At 35.7% G+C, this 25,295-nt stretch overlaps 5 protein-coding genes across 14 annotated transcripts; 4 read left to right on the forward strand and 1 right to left on the reverse strand.

Annotated features, from left to right (window-relative positions):
* Positions 1–1,792: 1,792 nt before the first annotated feature.
* On the forward strand, positions 1,793–5,594 carry LOC140881311 (aspartic proteinase 36-like). The gene is made up of 10 exons (XM_073286508.1): positions 1,793–2,273; positions 2,691–2,820; positions 2,956–3,203; positions 3,298–3,525; positions 4,035–4,197; positions 4,293–4,366; positions 4,472–4,568; positions 4,687–4,753; positions 4,930–5,001; positions 5,089–5,594. The coding sequence occupies exons 1-10, from the start codon at positions 2,041–2,043 to the stop codon at positions 5,262–5,264; spliced, it is 1,488 nt and encodes a 495-aa protein (XP_073142609.1). The 5' UTR covers positions 1,793–2,040; the 3' UTR covers positions 5,265–5,594.
* Positions 5,595–5,882: 288 nt separating this feature from the next.
* Positions 5,883–8,932, reverse strand: LOC140881310 (putative phospholipid:diacylglycerol acyltransferase 2). Its single transcript, XM_073286507.1, has 6 exons — positions 8,490–8,932; positions 8,169–8,391; positions 7,698–7,981; positions 7,236–7,569; positions 6,691–6,965; positions 5,883–6,390 (listed from the first exon to the last, which is right to left on the reverse strand). Exons 1-6 carry the CDS (start codon positions 8,930–8,932, stop codon positions 5,904–5,906), a joined length of 2,046 nt encoding a protein of 681 aa, XP_073142608.1. The 3' UTR covers positions 5,883–5,903.
* A 161-nt stretch (positions 8,933–9,093) lies between these two features.
* On the forward strand, positions 9,094–10,991 carry LOC140878557 (uncharacterized). Its single transcript, XM_073282162.1, has 2 exons — positions 9,094–9,192; positions 10,479–10,991. The coding sequence occupies exons 1-2, from the start codon at positions 9,094–9,096 to the stop codon at positions 10,989–10,991; spliced, it is 612 nt and encodes a 203-aa protein (XP_073138263.1).
* Positions 10,992–12,409: 1,418 nt separating this feature from the next.
* On the forward strand, positions 12,410–16,548 carry LOC140881312 (UDP-D-apiose/UDP-D-xylose synthase 2). Its single transcript, XM_073286509.1, has 9 exons — positions 12,410–12,858; positions 13,402–13,494; positions 13,576–13,683; positions 14,796–14,910; positions 14,998–15,131; positions 15,218–15,319; positions 15,402–15,494; positions 15,626–15,761; positions 16,175–16,548. The coding sequence occupies exons 1-9, from the start codon at positions 12,589–12,591 to the stop codon at positions 16,285–16,287; spliced, it is 1,164 nt and encodes a 387-aa protein (XP_073142610.1). The 5' UTR covers positions 12,410–12,588; the 3' UTR covers positions 16,288–16,548.
* A 1,664-nt stretch (positions 16,549–18,212) lies between these two features.
* On the forward strand, positions 18,213–23,598 carry LOC140880856 (BTB/POZ domain-containing protein At3g44820). 10 transcript variants are annotated; one of them, XR_012149721.1, is made up of 7 exons: positions 18,574–18,850; positions 19,039–19,260; positions 19,703–19,772; positions 20,339–21,565; positions 21,909–22,485; positions 22,613–22,667; positions 22,972–23,106. XR_012149721.1 is itself a non-coding variant. In XM_073285688.1 (6 exons), the coding sequence occupies exons 3-6, from the start codon at positions 19,211–19,213 to the stop codon at positions 22,425–22,427; spliced, it is 1,866 nt and encodes a 621-aa protein (XP_073141789.1). In that variant the 5' UTR covers positions 18,213–18,563; positions 18,757–18,850; positions 19,039–19,210; the 3' UTR covers positions 22,428–23,106. The 10 variants fall into 10 exon arrangements, 6 of the variants coding, with proteins under 6 accessions (XP_073141789.1, XP_073141792.1, XP_073141788.1 ...); XM_073285688.1 differs by adding an exon at positions 18,213–18,563 and having other exon boundaries at positions 18,757–18,850; positions 21,909–23,106; XM_073285691.1 differs by adding an exon at positions 18,213–18,563 and having other exon boundaries at positions 18,784–18,850; positions 19,014–19,260; positions 21,909–23,106.
* Positions 23,599–25,295: the final 1,697 nt, after the last annotated feature.

A 25,295-nucleotide genomic window follows, 5' to 3' on the forward strand; every position in this document is an offset into this window, starting at 1 on the left:
CAATAAGAAAAACAACACCTAGTAACATGATTCATAATAATCCCCAATTTTGAAATACAAATGCAAAATAAGATGCATGGTGCCCTCTAGCAATTTCGCAAAAGGCGTGTCACCGCTTTTACTTTTGTCCCCATTTCGGTGTAGGGAAAAAGTGAAAGCGTTAAATAATTGAGGCACCAAGTTTTGCTAAAGTGCTCAGTCACAGGGCAAAATATTGAAAAGTTACAATTCTATTGGCCCAAACTATTTAAAGAACGGCTTCCCCTTTCAATTATGTTGCGTGGTGCTTTAATTAGCTTCTTAAAAGGAATGAAACACAATAAAAGATGTGAATCATAATTTGGAAAAAAACAATTCATTTACAATCTACCTTTACAAAATTAGAGAAAGCTAGATCAATAATTTATACAGTGAAAAGTTTGTGTGTGTGTGTGTGTGTGTTTGAGTGTGTGTGTGTGTGTTTTTTTTTCTCCTTTTTTTTGGGTAGCTTTTGATTTATTATAAAAGGGATAGCAATGGTTCCGTAGATTTGTGATTTATTATTTATTCTATATTAGAGTTTTCTTTTTTTAACAAATAAAAATTTGAAGTACCTTAATTTGACCTTTTAATTATTAAATTGTAACAAGTTACTGGTTTTTTTTAAAAAAAAATAACAAGTTACTAGTTAGGTATGTATGTATGTATTCGCAACTACTTAATCAAAGACGCGAGTTTCATTGCTTACGCCATAGATGAATTGGAGTTTCTTGTTTCTTTCGTCACTGTGTCAAAGTTTTCAACTTCAACTTCAATTGTTATTTATAATTTATCATTTTTTCGACGTGAAACTCACATAACAAAATCTTGAAAATGTAACCGGACATCAACACGTATCTATAAGTCTATAATCATTAAAATAAAATTGCAACTTATCAGAAAATGCAATGGACATATGGTAGTGTTTTGTAGAGCTTTTAGAAATCACTTCTCAACTTTCTCTTTTCAAAATTTTGTTAATAAAAAGTTGAGAAATGCTTAATTTCTAGAAACTCTTTCAAACACTACCATATTAAATACAATTAATAGTATAGTTAATGTGGTTCATAAAAGGATGTTTGAGTTAGTGGAGTATGTAAATTCTTGACAAATAGTCAGGAATTCGAATATTCTACCCACACTTTTTCGGACGAACCTGTCGTATAGAATTTGCTCAGTGCGATTTACTTGATTATCTTAATTTATAGACTATTGCATTAGCTCGAGGTTTACCCAGTGCACAACGAATATATAGGCTAAGGATTCTCACGTCGTAAAAAAAACAATAGTATAGATAGTGGTTTTAACATATATTTCAATGGTTATATATAAAATATTTATTAATGTAGAAGTAAATAGCTGATGCTTAAATCCTTGTTTAATCTCGTAATTTTGTTTCGACATATTATTTGTTTGTGAAATGATACGATAAAATAAAAGATAACGATAAAATAACTATTTTTCAAATTCCAATTAAGATAAAAACGAGTCAAATACAAAAAAAAAAAAAAAAAAATCAATCCCTTTGACCAAACAACGATCCATTTATCTCCCCTATTTTTAGAGATAAAACGACATAAATCTTCAAACAGTTATAACGAGCCACGCATTTTTGTTTTTACAAATTTCTCGAAATGGATTACCAAATCTTACTTGGTCAAAACAAGGTACAAGTCTTTCTGCACAACGCACAAGCACTGAAAGCAGGGGATTTTCCCGAAAACGCGTGTTTGGCGCATATAAAATCTAGTATTCAAATCAGAGCTTTGTGCAATGTGCTTTTACATTTCTCCTCTCCCCTTCCCCTCTTATTCTCAAGATTCACACGCATCCACACAATACACGTAACACACACACACACACATACATACATACATATATATACAGGTATTTACATACATATGCATGAATATATATATCCAATTGCGTCAAAATCCGTGTACATATAGCCGTTGTATTGCTTCAAGTGAAAGGAAAAGGCAATAAAGAGAGAAGGGAAAGAGAAGGGTGTGTTTAGAGGGAATGACGCCGTCGTGGATTCCTTTGGCGGTGGTGTTGGCGGTGTTGGCGGCGGCGGCGGTCGTTGGTGAAGGGAAGGGGGTTACGTTGACTCTTGAGAGGGCGAACCACCAGGGGATTGAGCTGAGTCAACTCAGGAACCGTGACAGGTTTAGGCACGGCAGATTCTTGCAGCAACAGCCTCTTGGTGTCGTTGATTTCCCTGTCGAAGGAACCTATGATCCTTTTCTTGTGGGGTATGGTGCCTATATTCTCGTCTTTTTCTTTTCTTTCTTTTAAAATGCGTATATGTGTACCTTTTCCTCTTCTAAGTGGTTTTGATGTTTGTTTGTTTTTTTTAATGTATTTTTGTAAAAGTTCTGATCTTTTATTGATGGGTTTTGATTCTTGCTAGCGAAAGAATACGTGTTATTTCATTCAGTTTAGTTGATATAACGATCGTGCAATTGACTTTGAAAAAGGAATTGATGTTGGGTCAGTTGTTGCAATTTGGATAAATACAAGAATTTCTGGGGTTATGGTTCTGTTCAATTCTTGATCATTCTCTTTCGCCTTTTCATTTTTAATCCCTTTGGTGTGATACCTCAGGAATTTGATTTGGAGAATAATTAATGTTTCAAGAACTTATTGAGCTGGTTAATCTTGGTTTTTAGGTTGTACTTTACTAGAGTAAAATTGGGTACTCCTCCAAAGGAATTCTATGTACAGATAGATACTGGAAGTGATGTGCTATGGGTCGGTTGCAATCCCTGTGCTGGTTGCCCAACATCAAGCGGATTACAAGTAAATTCTTCCTTCATTTATGCAGATCTTCGTTTTTTTCATCTTTAAATTTAAATTTCTTTGTTTTTTTTTTATATCTAGAAATAGTGTGTATGATTTAATTGAATTATAATGTTTCTTTCTGTTTTTTAACAGATTCAGCTAGAGTTTTTCGATCCTTCCAGCTCAAATACAGCATCGCCGATCTCATGTTCAGATCAAAGATGTGCTTTAGGTGCTCAGTCTTCTGATTCTGGGTGTTCAGGCCAAAACCAATGCGGATACACATTCCAGTATGGTGATGGCAGTGGCACATCAGGATATTATGTGTCAGATTCGATATATTTGGAAACAGTAGTTGGAGATTCTTTGACATCGAATTCTTCAGCAGCTGTTGTTTTTGGGTGAGTTCTCTTTGATTTATATTAAACCATTCTTGGTGCATATGATTACCTTTTGGTTGACATGGTTTCATTGCTTGGTTATCTATTGACTCAGCTGTAGCACATCACAGACCGGGGATCTTACGAAGCCAGATAGGGCGGTTGATGGTATATTTGGTTTCGGACAAAATGGATTATCAGTAATCTCTCAACTTTCGTCTCAGGGAATCACCCCAAATTCATTTTCCCATTGCTTAAAAGGAGAAAATGGTGGGGGTGGTATTATGGTGCTTGGGCAGATTGTGGAGCCAAATCTTGTTTACACTCCTCTAGTTCCATCACAGTAAGTAATTTTCCCACTCATAAATTATTAATAGTCTTCTTTCTTTTCCATCATGTCACTTAAAACGAAGCATTATGCAACAGGATTATACATAGTTAATTTTACTGTTAGATTTGACGTGCATTTATATAACTAGCATTCGAGGCTGTTAGTTACCAAGAATCTTCAGCTTACTTTATTAATTCTTTTGGCAATGGCAGTATCAGTCATTGTGATTTATGTTCCAAGGGTTAGCTTCTTTATTTCATAGTCAAACATCTCCAAAATTTAATTTTTGTTACCTTCCAATAGCATATAGGTACTTATACTGAAAGAGCTTAATTGAAAGGGATTTAGGTCAAAAATTAAAATGACTACAATCTTGGAATCATGTTTATTTATAATGGATTCATGTTACTCGTTTTAATCATTTTTTTGGTTTGGATGTACCGAAATATCTTGTTTTGTGAAGGCAAGTTCTTATTTGAGAATAATCAAGTTCTCAAGGTTCGTGTGGCTCTATATTTCAGGCCCCATTACAATGTAAATCTACTAAGCATTTCAATAAATGGGCAAACATTAGCCATTGATCCGTCCGTTTTTGCATCATCAACCAACCGAGGAACCATAATCGATTCAGGAACAACGCTGGCATATCTTGCAAAAGAAGCTTATGACCCTTTTGTTACTGCGGTAATTTTCTGCTCTCAGAAACCTTTTTTAATTATTATTTTCAAAAATTTATACGCTGTGTGATGTCCATAACGTGGAATGTTTTTTCCTCGCAGATTACACAGACTGTTTCGCAATACGTCCGTCCTATTGTTTCAAAGGGGACCCAATGCTATCTAACTACCTCCAGGTTTTTCTCTCACATGAAAACCCTTGCAGCATATAAATCTCACATGAAAAATCCTTGCTTGTCTGTCTTGTCATATAGTCTGACTAATTTTTGTGTATTTTCCAGCATCTCAGATATTTTCCCTCTAGTTAGCTTAAACTTTGCTGGTGGTGCCTCAATGATACTAAGGCCTCAAGATTACCTCTTGCAGCAGAACTCTGTTGTAAGTTAACATCGCATGCTCATACAAACCTCGTGCACCCTAGTTACATGCTCAAATAAGAACCCGAGTTTCTTGATTGCTAATGAAATGCTGTTACATGTGATTCTTGTTTGTTCAGGGTGGTGCAGCAGTGTGGTGCATTGGCATTCAGAAATTTCAGGGCGAAGGAATGACAATTTTAGGAGGTATGAAGCATACATATATTATAATGCATCTTGAAAGATTATTTTGTGTAATACCAATGCACTCTACAGAACTACACAATTGGTGCATTACAAAAAGTTTAGTTATCGATAGTTTTGCAACTCAAATAATTAAACCATATAACATATCAAGCGTCACATCTTGGTCCCATGTGCAGATTTGGTCCTGAAAGACAAGATTGTTGTCTATGATTTGGCTGGCCAAAGGATCGGATGGGCAAATTATGACTGTAAGTTTCTTTCTGATCTACACTTTTGAAGCTATTTCTTGAGCATTATTACAGCTCATTGTAAACAAACTTGACATCTTATTACAGGTTCGTCGTCTGTGAATGTCACCACCGCAGGCAGTACCGGTAAAACCGAATTTTTCAACGCTGGACAGTTCAACGACAATAATTCAGCATATACCGAACCTTATAAGATGATACCGAGTACCATCATAAGTTTACTGTTGCATGTTGCATTATTTGGTGTTCTACCATTTTTATGAGTTTGGATAAGTGATTCTTACCGTCTGCAACTCTATTTTTTAAAACTTTCTCGACATAGTTCCTTGCTATTACAAATTTTACGGCCTTAGGTAGGATGTATATTGTGCAGTAGATTGAAGCTTTGTTCCACTGGCTTTGGTCCCCATAGGATTGATTATACAGGCAGTTGTACAGAAGATTCATACAGGAAATACTGTACATTTCGTTATAAAAGAGTTGTGTATTAGTATTTAAGACAAGATTTGATCTCGCAATAATACATTTTGTGAAATTATATTTGGTTTGTTCTACTCTTGATATATATAGTAATAATTGTTAGTTTGGCTTCATCCATTGAGATTCTGTAACATTTTGGTGAATCTTTTTAACAAGTCATTGCACTCAATCTTAAAAGTGTTACTTGGATCTTTTACCATTTCTTCACGACTCGCTTATAGATAAATTATAGATATGGTGAAGGAAAATATCCTTTCAAGTTTCAACTTATTTATAACATATCAAGAAGCCCCAATTCTTCATGCATAGAGCGAAACTTTATTTCTTTCACCTGTCACACAAATTCTGTGTTGAATGTATAGCTCTCTAGATTGCTCGACACATAGGTGGTTAGCTTTCCAACAAAATTTTTACATCACGAATCACAGCCGAATACTCACTTTCTTAGATATTTCCACAATATCGGAGTAGATTTGATCGCCTCCAATCTCAACACCAGATGCTCCAGCAGCCACACGTAATATGTCCTCGACTAAGGCCACGTTTCCCATTATATCAACATGTGCACCACTAGCTCGGCCCCGCCCCTCCAGCAAATTTGCTGGTGCTTGATGCTTATATTCTCTTACGTAAGTTGAGCTCCTGGATGGGTTGAAACGTGTTTTTCCTCGCCAGCCTTTGGCACACATAAAACCAGAGCTCAGAACTGGAACAGTTTCGTCGCCATCCACATAGTACACCCCACCTTTTAAGCAGCCATTGTGATTTCCATCTGCTGCAGAGCTGTCTATTTGGAGAGGAATGCTTCTGCGCCTGCTGGAGGGTGAGAGCTTGTAGACATATGATCTTTCCGTCGGGATTCCCACTCCGTAGAGACAGTATATTTCCATGTGTGGTGCATCCGGCAATCTGAAAAAGGAGAAAAGCCGAACAAGAATATAAATCAACAAGCTTTAATGCCAAAGAATCAAGAACCGAATTTCAGATTTTTCCCACAACAAAAATGCATTCAGTGAGTGAACTAGGAAGCCCTTTACGAAAGGAAAAACTCGTTCCTAGAAGGAATCTCAAACACTACTTTAGAATGACTTGGGGCAAAACTCATTCCGGATGAACTCTGTTCCTCACCCATGATAGGGTCCACATTCTAACCCGGCTTACACAAGTAAAACTTGGCGTGGATAAACGCATTGGGTTGATGAAACTTACTTGGTCTCAAGTGGATTCGACCAGTACTTGTAGTTATTATACTTAGGATCGTCCAGGTTGTTAGCCATGCCATGTGAGAATTGAGCTTCGGCACGTTGCATCATCATTGGAGCGATGGAACGGAGAAGATCCAGCAAAGTTTTTGCGGTGTATGCTTTGTTTTCGAAAATTCGGTAGATGTTATCTGGCCTTATTTCATCATATTCAGTCCATAATTTTCCATGTGATGGAGGATAGGAGTGTGTTATGGTATCGTTGGGTCGCAGTGCTTGTTCCTATGTCCATTGAATATTTTAGCTTCGGAGATTTTTGAAACGAGATTTAATTTAACATATAGATTGATAATTGAATAAAACTATATGTACATAAAAGTTTACACATTGTGTTACACTACATTTGAAATTACAAAATTATCACTTCATTTTATTTAAAAAGACTCTTTCAAAAATACATTAAGAATATGTATGTAATTTCAAGTGTAATGTGTAACTCAATGTGTAATCTTTCATGTACATATAACATCACCCTCGATAATTTTAATCTACCTGTGAATTGGAAGTAGGGAGCTTTGAAGAATGCAATTCTGATGCCATCTTTCCAAAAGAGATTATCCTACCATAGTTCGTTGATTCTTGAACTTCAAAAATGCTTTTATCATCGGTGGTGTTGCTCTTTGTGACAGAATTTCGACGGTTCTTTTCTTTCTTCGAACCACACACATAATTTTGTTCAGGTGACCAATCCAAGTTACCCCAAATGGCCTCGCCTCCTTTAGGTAACAGAGAAACCATGGAGTCCCATGTTCGAGATACTCGCATGACATGCTCCAAACCTTGAAGGCCCAGAATTTTAGAATCCAAGAAACCGGGAGCCATAGCTCTGCAAAATTAAGTTCAAGAACTAGGAATATTAATACTCGCCCTCAAAAGATTATGTATTTTACCATTCTTAACTGCAACTATATGGTATAACGCAAGGATGATGACGATATTTTCGCTTTGACTTACCTTATGAAAGCAAGGTCTTTCCTTTCTACAGACAATATACTGCCCACGATTTTTGGTACACCAAGAAACGTGGGACTAATATTCATGATTGCTTTGATGTGCTTCGCACACCAATCTGGTCCGCCGCCACCTCCCATCGGCGGAGGCGCTTCGACCCATTTGACAAAGTGGAGAAAATAGATCGCACCCATTGAATGAGGCACCACCACCACTTTCTTGTATCCATTCGTTACGTGCATCAGCTCGATTTTGCTCTTCAATCTAGTCAGAGTTTGATCCCTCGTCTGCTCATCCAATGTTGTTTGCTCACGATCGATAATTTATAGTGGATAAAACATATTACATTTTACATTTATTGCATATCATATGAAGGTATAAATTAGATAATTCTTCATAGTTTCATTAATCCAAGAATATAATATTGAAAAATTGATCAAGAACATGGATCAAAATACTAATTCAACCTCATACCTCTGTATTTTGAAAGGACAGTCTCCAGTCATAGGCTGCCATGTACATATTCTTCTCCTCGTAGCCTATTCGGGCCAAATTCTGAATCAGACTAGCCCAAACGAAATACCCAGGGGCCAAATAGTCTGCCTCTACGAGCCCGGGCACCGCCCGGACCCGAATTCCGGGAGGATCGAGCCCTGTTTCATTGTTTAAAGACAGATGCTCTAACCAACATATAGGCCTAAAAATAGTCCACCAAAATTCACATTTGTGCACAAAAATTCAATTAAATATCGAAAAAAAAAAGTAACTTTTTTAATCCAACTTTGGAACTCAAACCTCTTGAATATTTCAGTAAAGCTGCCGCCCCATAGCCGCTTGCGGAAGAGGCCATCTGAACAAGGCCTGCCTTCCCACAGCTCGAGTCCTCCGGTGACAATGCCGGGAACCAAAACTACAGGATGAAGCGCGGTGGCGCCGCCGCGTCTCAGTCTCTCACCCGGCGGTTCTGGGCGGCCCTTAAATCCTTGAAAGTTTACGGGTGAAAAATGGTACAGAAACAAGAGTAGCCACCAAGTGGTGCATAAGTAGCCAATCGTCCAGCAACAAGAATCCATGCACCTCCATTGTTTCTTCAGCTTGTTTTGTTTCAGCCTCTCATCTTTTACTGCAGAATTGGTGCCAAAGCATTTTCTTTCTTCGGTTTCCGGTCTTCGATAATTCGAAGAAAACTTCACAGGCCGCAGAAAACAAAGCTTCCGCAACCGAAAACTCGAAGCCATTGCATGGGAAATAGAAATTTCAGAGGATCCGTGAGTGGACAAAACAGAGTGCATGGCTACTCCATTGACTGGGATATTCAATCACTCCAATTTAAGATCAATGGATGCATGAATGAAGAATCCCAGACCGAGAAAGAAAAATCAAGAGAAAACGAAAAGCCATGAAAGAAGGGCAATATTCCTCTGTGAAGTATGATTTTGGTTATGCCTCGGTGGTGGCAGATAATGAAAACCCACGTGGTGAAGGAGACGATGTGGAGGTGTCCGTTGCACAACAAAACAACACATGATGAGAGAGATGGCCATTTCTAGCTAACAAATTTCGCAGAAAACAAGAGAAAAAGAAGAAAGAATTTTGTAGGCATCTTGTGTACTGAATTTTTGTCTTAAATTTGTTCAACAGAAACTTAAAGCCAAGAAGCTTAAACTATAAGCCTTCATCGATGTTTTATATTTGCAAAAGCAATAATCATTAATCAAGTGACTAATTTCTCGCACAGATACTGCGTCAAATTCCCATTCTTACGATATATATTTAATAATCGACACTTGTCCGTGCATTTGAGTTTGCATGCAATGCATGCACACCTCAGCTGTCACCGCAAACTCTCTTTTCCTTCAATTTAATTAATTAATTAATTAGTAGCTTCATTCTCTTCAATAGTACTCTGACGTGTAAGTATAGGTATGGTCAGAGGATTACGGGTGAAAATCACATGAAGAGGGGACAAAACAATTTGTGGGTATTCTGGATTAATTTGAATGAAAAGATCCCGTGGGAGGGGAGGTATGGGGCAGTGATGGAGATTGGAGGCCATTTACAGCTACTAAAATGTCATTAGATTCACATATATAAAATAGAAAATAATATTTTATATATAAAAAATAATAATTTCTTGAATCGAGTTACAAAATTAAATCTTAAGACACTAGTCTCCACGCTTAAGGGCATGTACAAGGAGTCGTCCCACTTCATTTCTCGCCTCTCCAAAGGGCGAGATTCTCGCACGCGGATGTTATCCGCGCGCGAGGGTCTCCGCACCGTGAAGCCCACTGTTATTTTTTAAAAAAAAAAAATACAGATCTAACGGTGAAAAAAATCTGGCCGTTAAGATCGAACGATCTGGCCGTTTTAAATTATTAAAAATAATTTAAAAATATTTTTATAATAAAATTTATAATAATATTATTTTAAATTAAATATAAAAGAGTGGATGAGATGATTTGGCAATTGTAGATCAATGATCAATATTATTTTAGCATTCAATATTTTTTTAAAAAATAGATAAATCATTTTAAAAAATTGGATAAAATATCCAACAGCTAGTAACGGCTATATTCTTGAATCTCCTATAAATTAACTTCATTAATAGCTTCAAAAACACTCCAATTTCTTTCAAACAAATTTCAAACGCATTTGTTGCTCATGACATACAAGAGTTCTTCTTCTTTCTTCATCACCATCATCGGATGATGAAATTTTCGATCCCATGATTGATCAATTTTATTCACGATAATACGACAACCGAGCTATCGATTTTTTTAGCGCGCCGCTTTGCATGCAGTAGGAGAGTCAAGCCGCAAACGTGGCTACAAAAGAAAACAAAAAGATCGAGAACGTATTGTGGGGGCTGAGAGATTATATAAAGAAGATTACTTCGCCGATAGCCCCGTTTACAGCGAGAAAGATTTTCGAATGCGATTTGGAATGAGGAGATCTTTGTTTCTGAGAATTGTTGAAGCTTTACAGATGAATGTGCCTTACTTTCTCCAACGAAGGGACGCAACCGGTATGCTTGGGTTGTCATCACTTCAGAAAGTTACGGCTGCAGTCCGACTACTTGCATATGATTTAGCGGGTGACGTCGTTGATGAATACTTGAGAATAGGCGCATCGAGTGCATTAGAATGTTTGAAAATATTTTGCATGGCGGTGTATGATATATTTTCTGAGCAATATTTGAGACAACCAACACGTGAGGATGTTGCTCGGCTCACTGCTGAAAATGCTCGAAGGGGTTTTCCCGGGATGCTTGGAAACATTGATTGTATGCACTGAGCTTGGAAAAATTGTCCAACAGCTTGGGCAGGACAATATCAAAGTAGACATAAAAAAAAAAACCTTCAATCATACTTCAGGAAGTTGCATCGAAATATTTATGGATTTGGCACGCATACTTCGGCGTACCGGGATGTAATAACGACATAAATGTGCTAGAGAGGTCCAATTTGTTCTTAAACCTTGCAAAGGGTGAAGCCCCTCCAGTGCGGTTTGAGGTGAACGGGAACGAGTACAACATGGGGTATTATCTTGTCGACGGTATTTATCCATTTTGGGCTTTCTTTGTCAAGACCATCTCGGTCTCTCTCACAAAAACATAAGACTTCCGTAAGATATCAAGAAGGCGTGAGAAAAGATGTTGAACGAACATTTGGTGTACTCCAAGCACGTTGGCACATTGTGAGAGGTCCATCCCGCATGTGAGATTCAATTGATTTAGATTATATAATGAAGACTTGCATAATTCTTCATAATATGATTGTGAAGGACGAAAGAGAGGATATGCTCGAAGATCGTGATTTTCCTGCTCGAGATAATGAATATGTGTCATCGGATATTGTTACTTCGAAATATCCTACCGTAGAGTTTAACGTTTTTTGGAGCGACGTATCGGCATTCGGAACATAGATTTGCATAATAAGCTTAAGAAGGATTTGATCGAATATATCTGGAGTTTTCATGGAGATGAATAATTAATAATGTATTTTTTCTTAATTATATGTGTGATTTTTTAAATTATGTTTTTAAATTTATGTGTAGCTTTTAAATTTTAATTATGTGTAATATAAAATTTTAAATATGAAATTTTATTTTATTGAATTATCCATATATTTAATGAAATAAAAATTTATTTGTGCATTTCTTAATTTTATGTAATATTTAAAATTTAATTATGTGTACTTTAATTCTTTTTAATTGTACAAATTTATTTTGCGTTTCAATAAAAAAATATATTTAATTAAATAAAAAATTAATATTTCAATATTCTCTCTACAACATCATCTCACTCTCGCAAAACCAAATAAAGTTATCAAATTCATTTCACCAACAACGTGTTCTAAGTATTTGCGTGTGAAAGAGGCTCCCCATGGGAGGTGAGCCAGCGGAGCAATTAGGACTTTGGAGCCGAGCCGTCTCCATTTTCTTGTAGCAATAATGGAATCATTAATTATTAATTATTAAGTAAATAAAAATCTGCCTATTAAAATGTTCCGAATTTTAGGTGCGGTGCGCCTAATTTAATTATAAAACCACCCCCCATAATTAATATCAGCGCCCTCGTGCATGGGTTGTATGTGTCTTTTATTTTTAAAAAAAATTAATCAAAAATTAAAGTAATTATTTTGATTTTATTATTATTATTATTATTATTATTATTATATGATAAAAGAAGAGTGAAATAATGAGTATTGATTGTCGGTTCCATGCATCCCACTTGGCACAAAAATTAAGCGAGTACAGAGAGTGTCTCTTCTGTAGCGCAAGCATAAAATCCAGAGCGCCACAAATTTCAGGGGAACCCAATTCTCACGCTGCAGCAGAATTTCTCTCAGAAATCCGTCGGTGATCAGAGTTTCCGGCAATTCGACTGGAAATGGCGAGTGCGAGAGTAGATCTGGACGGGAATCCGATCAAGCCGATGACCATATGCATGATTGGCGCGGGTGGATTCATTGGTTCGCATCTGTGCGAGAAGCTCATGACGGAGACGCCGCACAAGGTGCTAGCCGTTGATGTATACAGTGACAAAATCAAGAGCCTCCTCGAGCCTTCCAGCCTCCCCTGGGCTGATCGGATACAGTTCCACCGCCTCAACATTAAAAACGATTCTCGCCTCGAAGGCCTCATTCGCATGGCGGATCTTGTAAATTGTCTATGCCTTTTTCTCTTGTTTCAGCATTTTCAGAAGTTCGTTGTTTCTGTCTGGATTTTCCTTCCTTCTGTCTTCTTTTCTGTTTTTGGCGTTGCATTTACTGCTGGTGATGTTCTGCTTTGATTCATATGGTGATTGGAGATTTCTTCTGAACCAAAATGGAATTGAAATTTCGAGCTCTTATATAACTGGATTTGTTTCTGAAATTGGAGTTTTATATTTATCACTGTTCTGAAATTTGAGTTTATATATTTGGAACTTTGATTTGATGTTACTTATTTGTCTTCTGGATCTAAGTTTGATGCAAACGTGAGTCAGGCAAGTGTTCACTGTATGGAAGTTTCTTCTGCACCTCTGTGGATTTTAAATTTATCAGCTCCTTCCGCATTGTCAATTATACAATAATTTCTTGAAATTTGCTCCGTATAATTTCTATTCGTTTCCAGCTGTGATTTTATCCTCCGTACTTGTTTTCTGTGGACATGATTTATGTGATTTTGACTGGGAATGACTACAGAAATTTGTGTGGTGTAGACTATAAATCTGGCCGCTATATGCACTCCAGCAGATTACAACACCCGTCCTCTTGACACAATTTATAGCAACTTCATAGATGCTCTCCCGGTGGTAAGTCTCCCTTTATACTTTTGGTGTTTGAATAATCTGTAAGCTATTTTTTAGGATTTGATGTGAACTTTTTGGATTTAGGTCAAGTACTGCTCGGAAAACGGCAAGCGACTCATACATTTCTCCACTTGTGAAATTTATGGAAAAACCATTGGCAGTTTTTTACCCAAAGATAGCCCATTGCGCCAGGTGAATCTTAATTTGCATCGCCTCTCTTTTAGGATTATATTTCCATAGTTGAGCATTACACTTTCATGAAGTTATGCTAATTCTTTTTTTTTTTTTTTAACATTTGAAGTCTTTTTCTTACCTCGTAAATGAAACATTTTGTCTTATTGTCTGGATTGGTGGAGAATGGTGTCAATTTTTCACAAAGCTTTTCATGTTATCTCTGAAATGATCAGTCTGGTTTTTAAATCTCCAAACCTGTGTTATATTCTTATTGAGATTTCTTCCACTCTGGCCCAAGACAGACCACCCCATTGGGCGAAGGAGTGTCAGTCACACAATCAAGAGAAGAAACTCAAACATTTTCATTTTTCTAAGCTGCAAAATGTGCACTCTAGTTTGCTTCCTAGGTTTGCCTTTGAATACAGCAAATTGTAATTGCCTTTGAATGTTATGCCTTGGATCTGTCTCATTTTGGTTTTTTGCTCTATCCAAAACCTTTTATTTTTCTTTGCATGTCTAGTATCAGCAATTTCATGCTTCTTTCTGACAAAAGTAATTGCTTTAATCGAAGATCAGAAGAAGTCTTGACAAAAACAAGTGTTAAATTTTCCAATAATTGAGGAACAAGGTTTGTTTAAGAATTAAGATAGTTTGATATATGCTGCTCTATCTCCTATCTATTTTCCCCCTGCTGCTTCACTCACATACAATGTAGGTGTAATGCAATGGAAAAAGCCTTGTGAATCACTTGTTTACAAATCAATTGTTAATTTTTGTTTTCTGTTTCGAGCTTGTTCGTCGGCTATGATACAAATATATATGGTGGTTATATTCAATTTTTTGACAAACTTGATGCTATGTCTACTTCGAAGGATTGGATTTTGACGGAGAATGTCTTATTGTCAATATTTGAATCGGAAATATGGATTTTCAGCAATATAGTTAGTAAATAGCGAATTAGGTGGTGTAATTCGCTTAAAGCTGTCAATCAGTTGTGCCGATAGTCCAAGTTAAGAAAGAAGAGGTGGGGGGGGGGGGGGGGGGGGGGGCGCATAGCTGATCAATTTTGGTCTCGTGACTGCTTTAAATTTCAAAAAAATACTGAATCATTGTTCATTATCTTTTGTTAGGATCCTAGTTATTATGTTCTCAAGGAAGATGCCTCCCCTTGCATATTTGGTTCTATTGAAAAACAGAGGTGGTCATACGCATGCGCTAAGCAGTTAATTGAAAGACTGATTTATGGTGAGCAATGACCTTGTGTTCAAAGATTAATTGGTGTTTGTGCTATAACTGGCACTTTATATGTATCTTAATTGCTTTGTATAACAGCTGAGGGTGCTGAGAATGGTCTTGATTTTACAATTGTGAGGCCTTTCAACTGGATTGGTCCCCGGATGGATTTTATACCTGGAATTGATGGGCCAAGTGAGGGTGTTCCTAGAGTTTTGGCTTGCCTCAGCAACGTGAGATCATTTTCATGGCTAATCTGAAAGTCATAAACACGTGTTATACTCATCTCATTTTCTAACTGTTGGTTCTTTCTGTTCAGAATCTTTTAAGGCGTGAACCTTTGAAGCTTGTGGATGGTGGCCAATCACAGAGAACCTTCATTTATATCAAGGATGCCATTGAAGCTGTTCTTTTGATGATTGTATGTTCAAAATTGTTGTTTCCAATATTCTTTTCTGTTTACAAATGTTTTAACAGTAGCTAAGTGGTGCGATTTAACTCAGGAAAATCCAGCTAGAGCTAATGGTCAAATATTTAATGTGGGCAACCCTAATAATGAAGTTACAGTGAGGCAACTAGCTGAAATGATGACTCAGGTGAATTGAGAATTTGGTCTATTCTATAATATATACATATATATTTAAAAAAAAAGAATCTGGTATCTTCTTTACCTCGATTTAAAACTCTTTATTTGGTGACTGATTTCTTTCTTTTTGGATGGTCTCAGGTTTACTCTAAGGTTAGTGAGGAACCTCCGCTAGAGACACCTACTATTGACGTTAGCTCCAAAGAATTTTATGGTGAAGGCTACGATGATAGTGACAAGAGAATTCCAGACATGACGATAATCAACAGACAACTTGGTAATGAATTGTTCATTTGGCCAAAAATTACATTTTTTTTCTCGTGTTAACATGAGTTAGAATTTTAGTCCTTTATTTATGGTCCTTCCATTTTATGCGGGCTGTCCTCTATAAATCTTCTGGCTCCGACCAAACCCAACACAATCGATCCTTTTTGCTGGAATTTTAGTATTCCCATCAAATTTCTCCAATCTGATTCTCATTTCACTCGTCATTGCCCAAACGCTTGCCCATGTCAATGTCTGAACTTGAGCTAAACGATCTACTGTGTTTGCTTGTCAATTCCTACAAGATTAAAATCATAATAGATCTACAATCTTTAGCAAATTTCTCAATCTAAGAAACACAATTTAGTAAAATATGATTACGATCCTTTTTCTACCTTTTATTTTTCATACATTGTTATATGTCAGGGTGGAACCCAAAGACATCGCTCTGGGATTTACTCGAATCCACACTAACCTACCAGCACAGGACTTATGCTGAAGCAATCAAGAAAGCTACTTCAAAACCAGCAGCTAATTAAGATTGAAGAAGAGAATCAGATTTCCAGTTATTCTACACGAGGTTATTGTCAGGTCTTTCTGTTCGAGGATACATCTGTAGATCAATATGGTTCGATTTACTTGTAGCAAAATTTTTTGACTCTGAAAATCTTGGAATGTTCCATGGGTTCCGTAGTTGTAAGGATCTTATATGTCTTATACCTTTGAGAATTCACTTCATTAGTTACAATATGATTTGTAATTTTTCATTTACCTGCCACATTACTTTTACCGAAACTGTATACTGGTTACTGGATATAGTACCGATGAAAAACTAGGGACATATATTATGCTAATTTTGGGTGAAAGATGAATCCTTGTGAAGTCTTGGTGGGATTTCGTAAACATGATCTCAGCAATTTAATTGCATTCTCATTCCGAAATCAAGCAATATCTCCCAATGAGCACAAGTGTTCGTTGTATGCAGTATGCACCTTAATCCAGTGTATAATTTTTTAAATTATAGACATTGATTCCATAGTAGCCTGACAAATCTGATAGTTTTTTGTTAGGTCACATCTTCTGTTATGCACCTATGACAACTCTCAATGCGAGAAAGAATGTTAGATTGAATTTATTATAAATTCAAGAGGTGTTTTATCTCAAAAAATTCATTTTTGGATGGTGTAAACAAAAGTAACCAGTATTAGTTATTGGCTTAAAAAAGCACTTAAATAAGTTTAGCTTTTTAAAGTGCTTTTATTAAAAAAGTTTTAGTGTTTGGATAAGTGTTAAAAAAATGCTTTTTAAATTTAAAACATAAGCAGAAGCTAAAAAGCCAAAATTTTTGGTTTTTAAAAAAGCATTTATTTGAGCTTAAATAAGTGTTTTTTTAAAAATGTCTATTGTAACCAAACACGTAACTTTTTAAAAAAAATATTTTTTTAAAAAAATAAGTATTTTTTCCAAAATGTCTGCTGTTTTCAAACGGACTCTAATTTTCAATATGAGATAACTGTAACAATGTTTTGAAACCAACTTTAACCAACTTTAGGAATTGAAAATTTCTAAATAAAGGGTAAGCATCTCCAGTTGTAGAATAGCCCATTCATATCTCCTCGTCACCAAGGATCAACACACAAATCGTCATTCCTGAGCATCTCATAGCGCTATGATACTAAGGGAGTGTTTGCAATAGATTGTGCTTTTGTGAAAGTGATTAATTTATAAATTATAAAAAAGTTAATAAAAATCAAAAGTTGGTAGTGTTTAGAAACAAATGTGAAAATCTACAAATCAAAATTTGGTAGTGTTTGATAAATAACTGATTAGAATGATTTAACAATGACCTTCTTATTAGAATCACTTTTGGAGAATCATAATCACAACATGACTAGCTTTTGGATTTCAATTAAGTTAAGCATATGCTAACACATAATATAAGTTTAAGAAACACACAAATAATTTTTTAAAACCAAAAACTAACAATCATTTTTTTAGTGATTGCAAACACTCTTTAAGCTCGGTTTGTCGCAAACAATGACAAGGTCAAGACAAGACGTACTTAAAAGTTATTCCGATAAATATATTTGACACATCTTCCCATTTCTTATATTTTATTTATCTCCTAAATATGTCATATTAGAACATTAAAACTCCCAAATCCTTATTATTATTATTATTATTATTATTATTATTATTATTATTATTATCTCTACTGTATTATAGTAGTTGAGACAATTAGAAAAACCGTTGATGTGTCGACATCATCTTTTGTTTTCACTTTTGCCCTCGTTTACTTTTTTTGTTATCTATAATTACATTTTCTACTCACAACCCCACTAAAAACCTTTCACTTACTTCACTTTTCACATAAAAAAAATTATATTTTAACTTTGGGTGTGCATTTTTCACTGGTGAGCTAAAGGCATGTCCCAGACTCTCAGTCCAAGAACCAAGCGAGTAGATATATTTTATAGTCTCTCTATTTGCACGCGCTGAAGACCAAAAGCCTTATTCTCCTCCTCGTCTTCGGGCTCATATCCTTTTTCCCCTTCCATATCAGCTGTTCGACGAAAAGGCTCAATCAGCTCTGTATTACAAAATATTTTATTGTCTTAATAATGATCACCCGTGTTTTCTTGTCTCCGTCTTTATGCCATCTGCTCCTTGGCCGGCCTATATCGTTCTCACACGCCTGCCAGCGCATGCATGAATGCCAAAACACTCACAGCTCGTACTAATTTTGTCCTTATTATCATGGGAAAATATATCAAACTCAATGGAAGACACACAACTACGATACGATCATACGACGGTACGTCGAGTGAAGCTAGAGAATCTATGTAAAAGATTTTGCGCTTTCCTGTTGTTTTAACATATTTATTGTCCCAAAGATCATGTTTTGGATCATATCTGCGTGAATTTTTTATTTTTTTTTGTGTGGGGGGGGTGGGGGGTTTCAATTATGTACGTACACACCTTTATAAATTATGCTTGTATGAATGAAGCCAATTGAGTGAAGTGATGATCATTAGGAACAGTGTGTTGGACTTTTTACAAGCACCAACGAAGGACACGGAGTTGTAAAGTTAGTCTTTGTAGGTATGATTGCTCCCCTTCTTCTTCTTTTTTTTTTTTCTTTTCTTTTTTCCCTTATGCTCCGCCAGACCGTTGTGATCCCTTTCCTGTTTGAATTCTGATGGTGATTGATGTGGTTGGTGGGCTGCCCTTTGGTGGGGTTTGTTTATATCCATAATTAATGAAGTGATGAGCTGTGGAATTATCATTAGGGTTCTCCGATGCTTGAAAGAAACTGAATTCTGATGGAGACATCCCTTTATGCTTTGGGACAAAGAGGAAAGAGCTGATTCCTGAATTTAATCCGTCATTTATTGGAGAAAATGATGTGTTGAATGTCTACTCTTGCTCAAAATAAAGCTGGTTCTTGAATTTTGGTTTGTGATGGCTCCTGGCGGCAAAATTTCTGCATTTTACCATGAAGGAAACGACTGGTGATTCGCCTTTTCATTTATTGCTATGTATATTTTAAATTTTTTAGTTCAACACTTTCACTTTTGTACAGTTCATGATCTCCCCATGAACTACAGACTCTCCCTAAACGCGATCAGAGATAGATACTGTTCTCTAGTTATATTGTTATAATGAAGTGTGTATCGATTTATTGGAGCATCAAGTTTCAAGTTTTGGTAATAGTTATGCTGATAATTTACCGAGCTTATTTATGTGGTGTTAGTTTTTTGCTGTGAAAAATATGGTATAAATCAGATTATCAGTTTGATGGATGGCCTGACTTTGATAAGCTTGGTGTTTCTGCAGTGAAGAGAGAAATGAAATTGTGAAAAAATAAATAAATAAATAAAAACTAAGTAATTTATAACAAGCTAAAATTTTCAGCAGAGTGTGGCAATTTGAAATTTCTATGTTTCATGTCAGTTTCTGCCGTTCAAGTCTTCCAAGCGATATTTCTGTGGTGGTGGATGGCATAAACTTCCATCTTCACAAGGTAAAATTTCTTCTACGTACATATTCAAACTGCAATCCGATGCTATTAACAATATTAAATATTCTATTTGTCATTTGTTATCTGGAGAAAATCACGAGGCTGTACTTTTACAATGCCAACCACTAGAATTATGATGTTCTGAAAATTAACTAGAAATTATGATCTTGAAGATTTCATTATCCACAATTTTGCCATTAACTGTCAATTGTTTTATTATCAATCTTATATGGTAAAATTTATCTGTCCAATAACAATAAATTTACACTCGTTTCCTCATTCTTAGCCATCTCAGCATTTTGTCCAATATTCTTGGGTAGCATCAGGAAATCAAAATTTGTTAGTTGGTCAAACGATGAAATAAGATAGCGTAGTATATGGGTTTTCAAAATATTATATTTCTTTAAAAAGATCAAGAGGAAGGTCTTGGAGCAATCCTGGTCATTGACATGACAAAAATCTCGAGTGCAACGTGATTAATACCTTTTAAAGTGCAAATAGCACTTTCATTGTTCATTTTTTACAGTGTCAGATTCTAGCTAAGATCTTGTTAAAATTATTATTGCCAGTTTCCTCTGATTTCAAAATGTGGGAGGATAGTTCACATCATTGAAGAATCCCAAAGCACCATTGATTCTCAAAGCACCATTGATAAGACATTCACAACAGTTCTCGAAGAGTTTCCAGGCGGTGCTGATGCATTTCTAATGATAGTCAAATTCTGTTATGGTATCCGAGTAGAATTGACACCAAGGAATGTAGTGATGTTGTATTGTGCAGCAGATTATCTTGATATGACAGATAACTATGGAGACGAAAATTTACTGTCCAAGTCGGAAACTTTTATCCACAAGCATATACTAAGACACTGGAAGAATTGCATTGTTGCTCTCCAAAGTTGTGAACCCTTTATTACAAGAGCAGACAAGCTTCGAATTACAAGTAGATGTATAAATGCTTTATCTGTAATGGTCTGTACTGATCCCAGTTTATTTGGTTGGCCTATGATGATGTACGGCAGTCTGCAAAGCCCTGGAGGTAGCATCCTGTGGAATGGGATAAACACTGGTGCAAAGATCCATAGTGCTGAATCTGACTGGTGGTTTGAGGACATCTCATATCTCTGTGTTGAGTTGTTCGAGAGACTAATTCGGGAAATGGAGGTCAAAGGTATACAATCTGAAAGTTTGGCATCTGCCATAATGTTCTATTGTAAGAAATATATCCCGGGGTTGGGACGATGGCCGGGAGGACAAACAGGTACTGGTAGAACAGTTGCAAGTTTCAGCATGACTCCGGCTGCTGTTGATCAGAGGGTTCTCCTGGAAAGTGTCGTAAAGTTACTACCAGACAAGAAGGGTAAATCCTTTTGTCGTTTTTTAATAGGGCTTCTTCGCGTGGCATTAATTTTGGGAGTTAATCACACGTGTCAGAGCTCTTTGGAGAGGAGAATAGGCATACAGCTGGAATCGGCAACCTTGGATAGTCTTCTAATACCTAGTTATTCGGATTCTGATATTTTGTATAATACTGAGTGTGTTGAAAGATTGATTCAGCATTTTGTTTCTTCTGATTCTAGTGTAACTACTAGATCCCCATCATCACTTGACCTTGAAACATCCCCATCATCCGGACGGTGGAAGAGGGTTGCTAAATTGGTGGACAGTTATATCCAAGAAGTTGCTTCTGATGTGAATTTGAAACCCAGAAATCTACGGTCATTGGCAGAAGCCTTGCCAGAATCTTCTAGATCTTTGCATGATGGGCTATACAGAGCGTTGGATATATTCTTCAAGGTTTGGTTGATTCTTTTGCTTCTAATGTGTTGGAACTTACATTGTCAATTAATTTCACATGTTATATGGCTAATTTGAGGTGACTTTATTTGCTTGTCCATATTTTGTCTGCCCCTATGAATCCACGTTCGTTTTTCTGCTGACAGTCAATGCCTCTTTTATTTATCTTTCCATGGTAAAAATGCTGTCAAAATAGTAACCCTAGAGTACTTCTTTTTATCTGAGTAGTGTGAGAATATAAGGCTTCCCATAAAATCCCTCTTTTGAGGGCATCTTAGAACAGGCGTTTGATAACAGTGCCACTGAAATATCAAGAATCTGACAAATGCTAGCGGACATGCAGGCACATCACTGGCTCTCAGACAACGAGCGGGAGCAACTGTGTAGCATCATTGATTTTCAGAAGCTGTCAATAGATGCTTGTGCTCATGCATCCCAAAACGAGAGGTTGCCACTTAGAGTGATATTACAAATTTTGTTTTTCGAACAGATGCAGCTGAGAACTGCTTTAGCTGGCTACCTCCATGTTCTAGATGCTGAATCTGGACCTGCAGCTACAATAACTGTTTCAAATGAATCAGCTAGTCAAGTAGTTCAGCGAGATGGATGGGTAAATGTTGTACGAGAAAACCGGGTGCTGAAAGTTGACCTGGAAAGGATGAGGTCTCGTGTTGGAGAACTTGAACAGGAATTTGGTAAAATACAGGAAGAAATGAAAAAGGTGTCCAACTCATATGTTCCCCTTGCTTCAGCTCACAAGAGAACCGAGGATGGCACAGCAGGCATACCACAAGATTCAGCTGAACAAGCACGACCTTCCACTCGTCTCTCTCAACATCGAAAAAGTTTCTCATTGATCTGAGTATCAGGATAAGAAAAGTCCATCTTTATGTCAATACACCACCTCGAAGCTGGATTTGGTAAATTTCGACTTTTCGAGAATCCTTGTCAATACGTAGTTCCGAGCCCTATGTATCACATGTGAATACACTGAATCAGCTCCTTGCGGCATTCGAGAACATTACAATACGATCATGATGTTTTCAGAGTACAAGAAAATCAAATCTGGAGTGCTAACATAACGGGCGGGGAAAAATGCCTGGTAAGTAACATCTATGATCAGCCTTTTTTCAACGCTTTGTGGTTGTGAATATAATGCACTAGACCTTTTTTCCTGATGTTGTGCGTCAAGCTTGTGCATGTTCACAGAATGAATATGTTGTCTAGTCTTTAATAGAGGTCCATACTCAGGAGAAATACTCATCACCAGTCATGATAGAACGGTGAAGAATCCTAACATGTCTTTGGCATATATACGTTACAAAATGAGCATCTCATCCTACACAATATAAACTCGAGATTAGCTGAGAGTAATGTAGCTAGTAAAATTTGGTAAAACTACGCAGCCTGTTGATCATGCTCTGGACGCATGTTGTGAAGGAGTTCGCGAATAGAAAGCAAGCGCATCAAATTTCAAGTTAAGTTTATTTCGTGTAGATGTACGAGTATACTGACTTATATATACAATGGTTTGTCGTGGATGTAAAGGGTGGTTTGATGAAATGAATTGTAATGTTTTCACCCACCCTTGGTTTGCAAGTGCAGTGAGATTAAGGGGGTTCAAGCAAATTGAATTCAGTATGTTAATCTTGCTCATGTTTTCAAATTTGAGCTTTGTTGAGTCAAGTTTAAATTATAGTCATATGTATTTTATAATACACAAAAACTCTCATTAGACGGTTTCCAATCCGACCCATGAAAAAATTATCTTTATATCAAAATATTGATCTTTACAATAATCGATTTGACGTGGGATCATTTTACGAGATATCTAATATTTAGTATATATGATGATTGAGAATTACAAATAATGTAATTTAATATCATAAGAAATTCTTATACATTAATTTTATGAACTTTGTCTTTGTTTGAATTTTTATGGTAAAATTTAAAATAAGTAAATGTAAGCCAACCATCGTAGGAGTTACTTTGATTTTCTTTCTATTTTCCAGAACTAATTGTCAAAGAGATTTGCCAGCTGCATGTATTGAATTCTCTAGTTATGATTGGTCAAGTGTTTGGACCTTCTAGAAAATTAATTATTAGAAATTATGGTACTCCCACATTGTATACGTTTTCTTCCATTTTGACATATTAGAAATTATGGTACTCCCACATATTGTATACTTTTTCTTCCATTTTGACAAGTTAAAAAGTTTGCGGTTCAATTTGTAATCATCACAATCGGCCCCTAAAGATTTTACACTTTGTGCTTTTTGGTGGCCACCAAAGCGAAAAAAGGTGGTGGATGTCATTCACAAAGGTGATTGGCAAAAGAGTAGCGTCTTTAATTTCTTCTTTTAATATTCTTATATTTAATTAGAGCATACCGTCAGATCTATCAATTATTTGAAAATTTGTTCAGATTAAGTTAAATTCAAAATCTTATTATATAAGAAATAGTTGCCGATTTTTTAAAAAATAAATTAACTTAATTATTCAAAAATTATGTATAAAAAATTCAGTTGTAGCGATATGATGTACCATCAACACAAGTCCTGTACATCTCATAAAAAAATAATATTAGGTTATACTTTTTTTTTTTTTTTTAAGATTAGGTTAGGTTGCACATTCTACACGCATTAAATTGACATGATGGGAATTACAAATGTATTTAATGGTGAACCATAAATACAACGAACTAGAAAAAAGAATTACATTAATTGAAAAAATGAATTTTTTGGTTTTTTTTGTCAATCACAAATAATGGATTGGAATAGCAGGAGATTGTGTCTTATAAGAAATGATAAACTATAGTGAAGATATGAGAGAAAAAAATGAGTGTACAGTGTTGAAAATAAAAGTAAAAAAAGGAAAATAATATTTTAATAAAATGCTAAAAATATCTTTATTGGATATAGTGATTGTTGGTGTATTTTGAACCGTAAATGAATGTAAATACTAAATAGTAATTTTTTGTTTGACAAAAATACCAGGGGTTTTAAGACTCAGAAAGGGAACAAGAAAACTAAATACTAAATAGTAATTTTTATGTGACAAAAAAGGGAAAATTAGTATTTTAGTCATGTATGTTGGCTTCTTTTTGGTTTTGGTCCTGTATATTGGCTTGTTTTGAAAAAGATACTGTAACTCTGTTTTTTATTTTGGATTTAGTCCTACGTGTTGATTGTTTTGGTTTTGGCCCTATAAAAAGTCATGTTTTGGAAAAAAGTACAGTAATTTGGATTTTTTTGGATTTGGTCCTATTAGTTGACTTGTTTTTTTTATTTTGGTCCTATTAGTTGACTTGTTTTTTTATTTTGGTCATGGAAAATATACGGTTTTGACCAAATTAAGCTCGGTTAAGTTAGAATAAGCGTCTATATTGTTTTTTATTTTAAAATAATAAATTAAATTTAGAATTTAGATGTTGACTTTCCAACTTCACCGCTTAAGCTTTTATAATAAATATTTTTTTATGATTTTATAAATAAATAAATTAGGTTTAAAATTTAGATGTTGACCTTCTAATTATTTTTTAAAATAATAATTATGTTCTAAAAGGTACAATAATTTGGTTTTTTTTTTGTATTTTTCCTCCGTCGCCGAAACTGGAGGGAGCAGTAAGATTTTGCTTATTTGCAGTGTTCTAAAAAACACGCTTAAGCGACGATTAAACGTGATAAACGTGAAACATACCTAAAAAGCTCTGCTTTCGACAAAAGCGGAA

The sequence above is a fragment of the Henckelia pumila genome, chromosome 2 (assembly GCF_033568475.1).
Source record: "Henckelia pumila isolate YLH828 chromosome 2, ASM3356847v2, whole genome shotgun sequence".
Lineage (NCBI taxonomy): Eukaryota > Viridiplantae > Streptophyta > Magnoliopsida > Lamiales > Gesneriaceae > Henckelia > Henckelia pumila.

Bases quoted from the DNA above. Each gene is read 5' to 3' on its own strand.
- LOC140881311 (XM_073286508.1), top strand. From the start codon at position 2,041: ATGACGCCGTCGTGGATTCCTTTGGCGGTGGTGTTGGCGGTGTTGGCG. The intron at 4,569-4,686 runs GTAAGTTAACAT...TTGTTTGTTCAG, and splicing joins TCTTGCAGCAGAACTCTGTT to GGTGGTGCAGCAGTGTGGTG. The intron at 5,002-5,088 runs GTAAGTTTCTTT...ATCTTATTACAG, and splicing joins CGGATGGGCAAATTATGACT to GTTCGTCGTCTGTGAATGTC.
- LOC140881310 (XM_073286507.1), bottom strand. From the start codon at position 8,932: ATGGCTTCGAGTTTTCGGTTGCGGAAGCTTTGTTTTCTGCGGCCTGTG. The intron at 8,392-8,489 runs GTTTGAGTTCCA...GACTATTTTTAG, and splicing joins TTTACTGAAATATTCAAGAG to GCCTATATGTTGGTTAGAGC. The intron at 7,982-8,168 runs GTATGAGGTTGA...TTGGATGAGCAG, and splicing joins TGTCCTTTCAAAATACAGAG to ACGAGGGATCAAACTCTGAC.
- LOC140878557 (XM_073282162.1), top strand. From the start codon at position 9,094: ATGAAAGAAGGGCAATATTCCTCTGTGAAGTATGATTTTGGTTATGCC. The intron at 9,193-10,478 runs GTGTCCGTTGCA...CGATTTTTTTAG, and splicing joins GTGAAGGAGACGATGTGGAG to CGCGCCGCTTTGCATGCAGT.
- LOC140881312 (XM_073286509.1), top strand. From the start codon at position 12,589: ATGGCGAGTGCGAGAGTAGATCTGGACGGGAATCCGATCAAGCCGATG. The intron at 13,495-13,575 runs GTAAGTCTCCCT...TTTTGGATTTAG, and splicing joins TCATAGATGCTCTCCCGGTG to GTCAAGTACTGCTCGGAAAA. The intron at 15,762-16,174 runs GTAATGAATTGT...GTTATATGTCAG, and splicing joins GATAATCAACAGACAACTTG to GGTGGAACCCAAAGACATCG.
- LOC140880856 (XM_073285688.1), top strand. From the start codon at position 19,211: ATGGCTCCTGGCGGCAAAATTTCTGCATTTTACCATGAAGGAAACGAC. The intron at 19,773-20,338 runs GTAAAATTTCTT...TATTATTGCCAG, and splicing joins TAAACTTCCATCTTCACAAG to TTTCCTCTGATTTCAAAATG. The intron at 21,566-21,908 runs GTTTGGTTGATT...GCGGACATGCAG, and splicing joins CGTTGGATATATTCTTCAAG to GCACATCACTGGCTCTCAGA.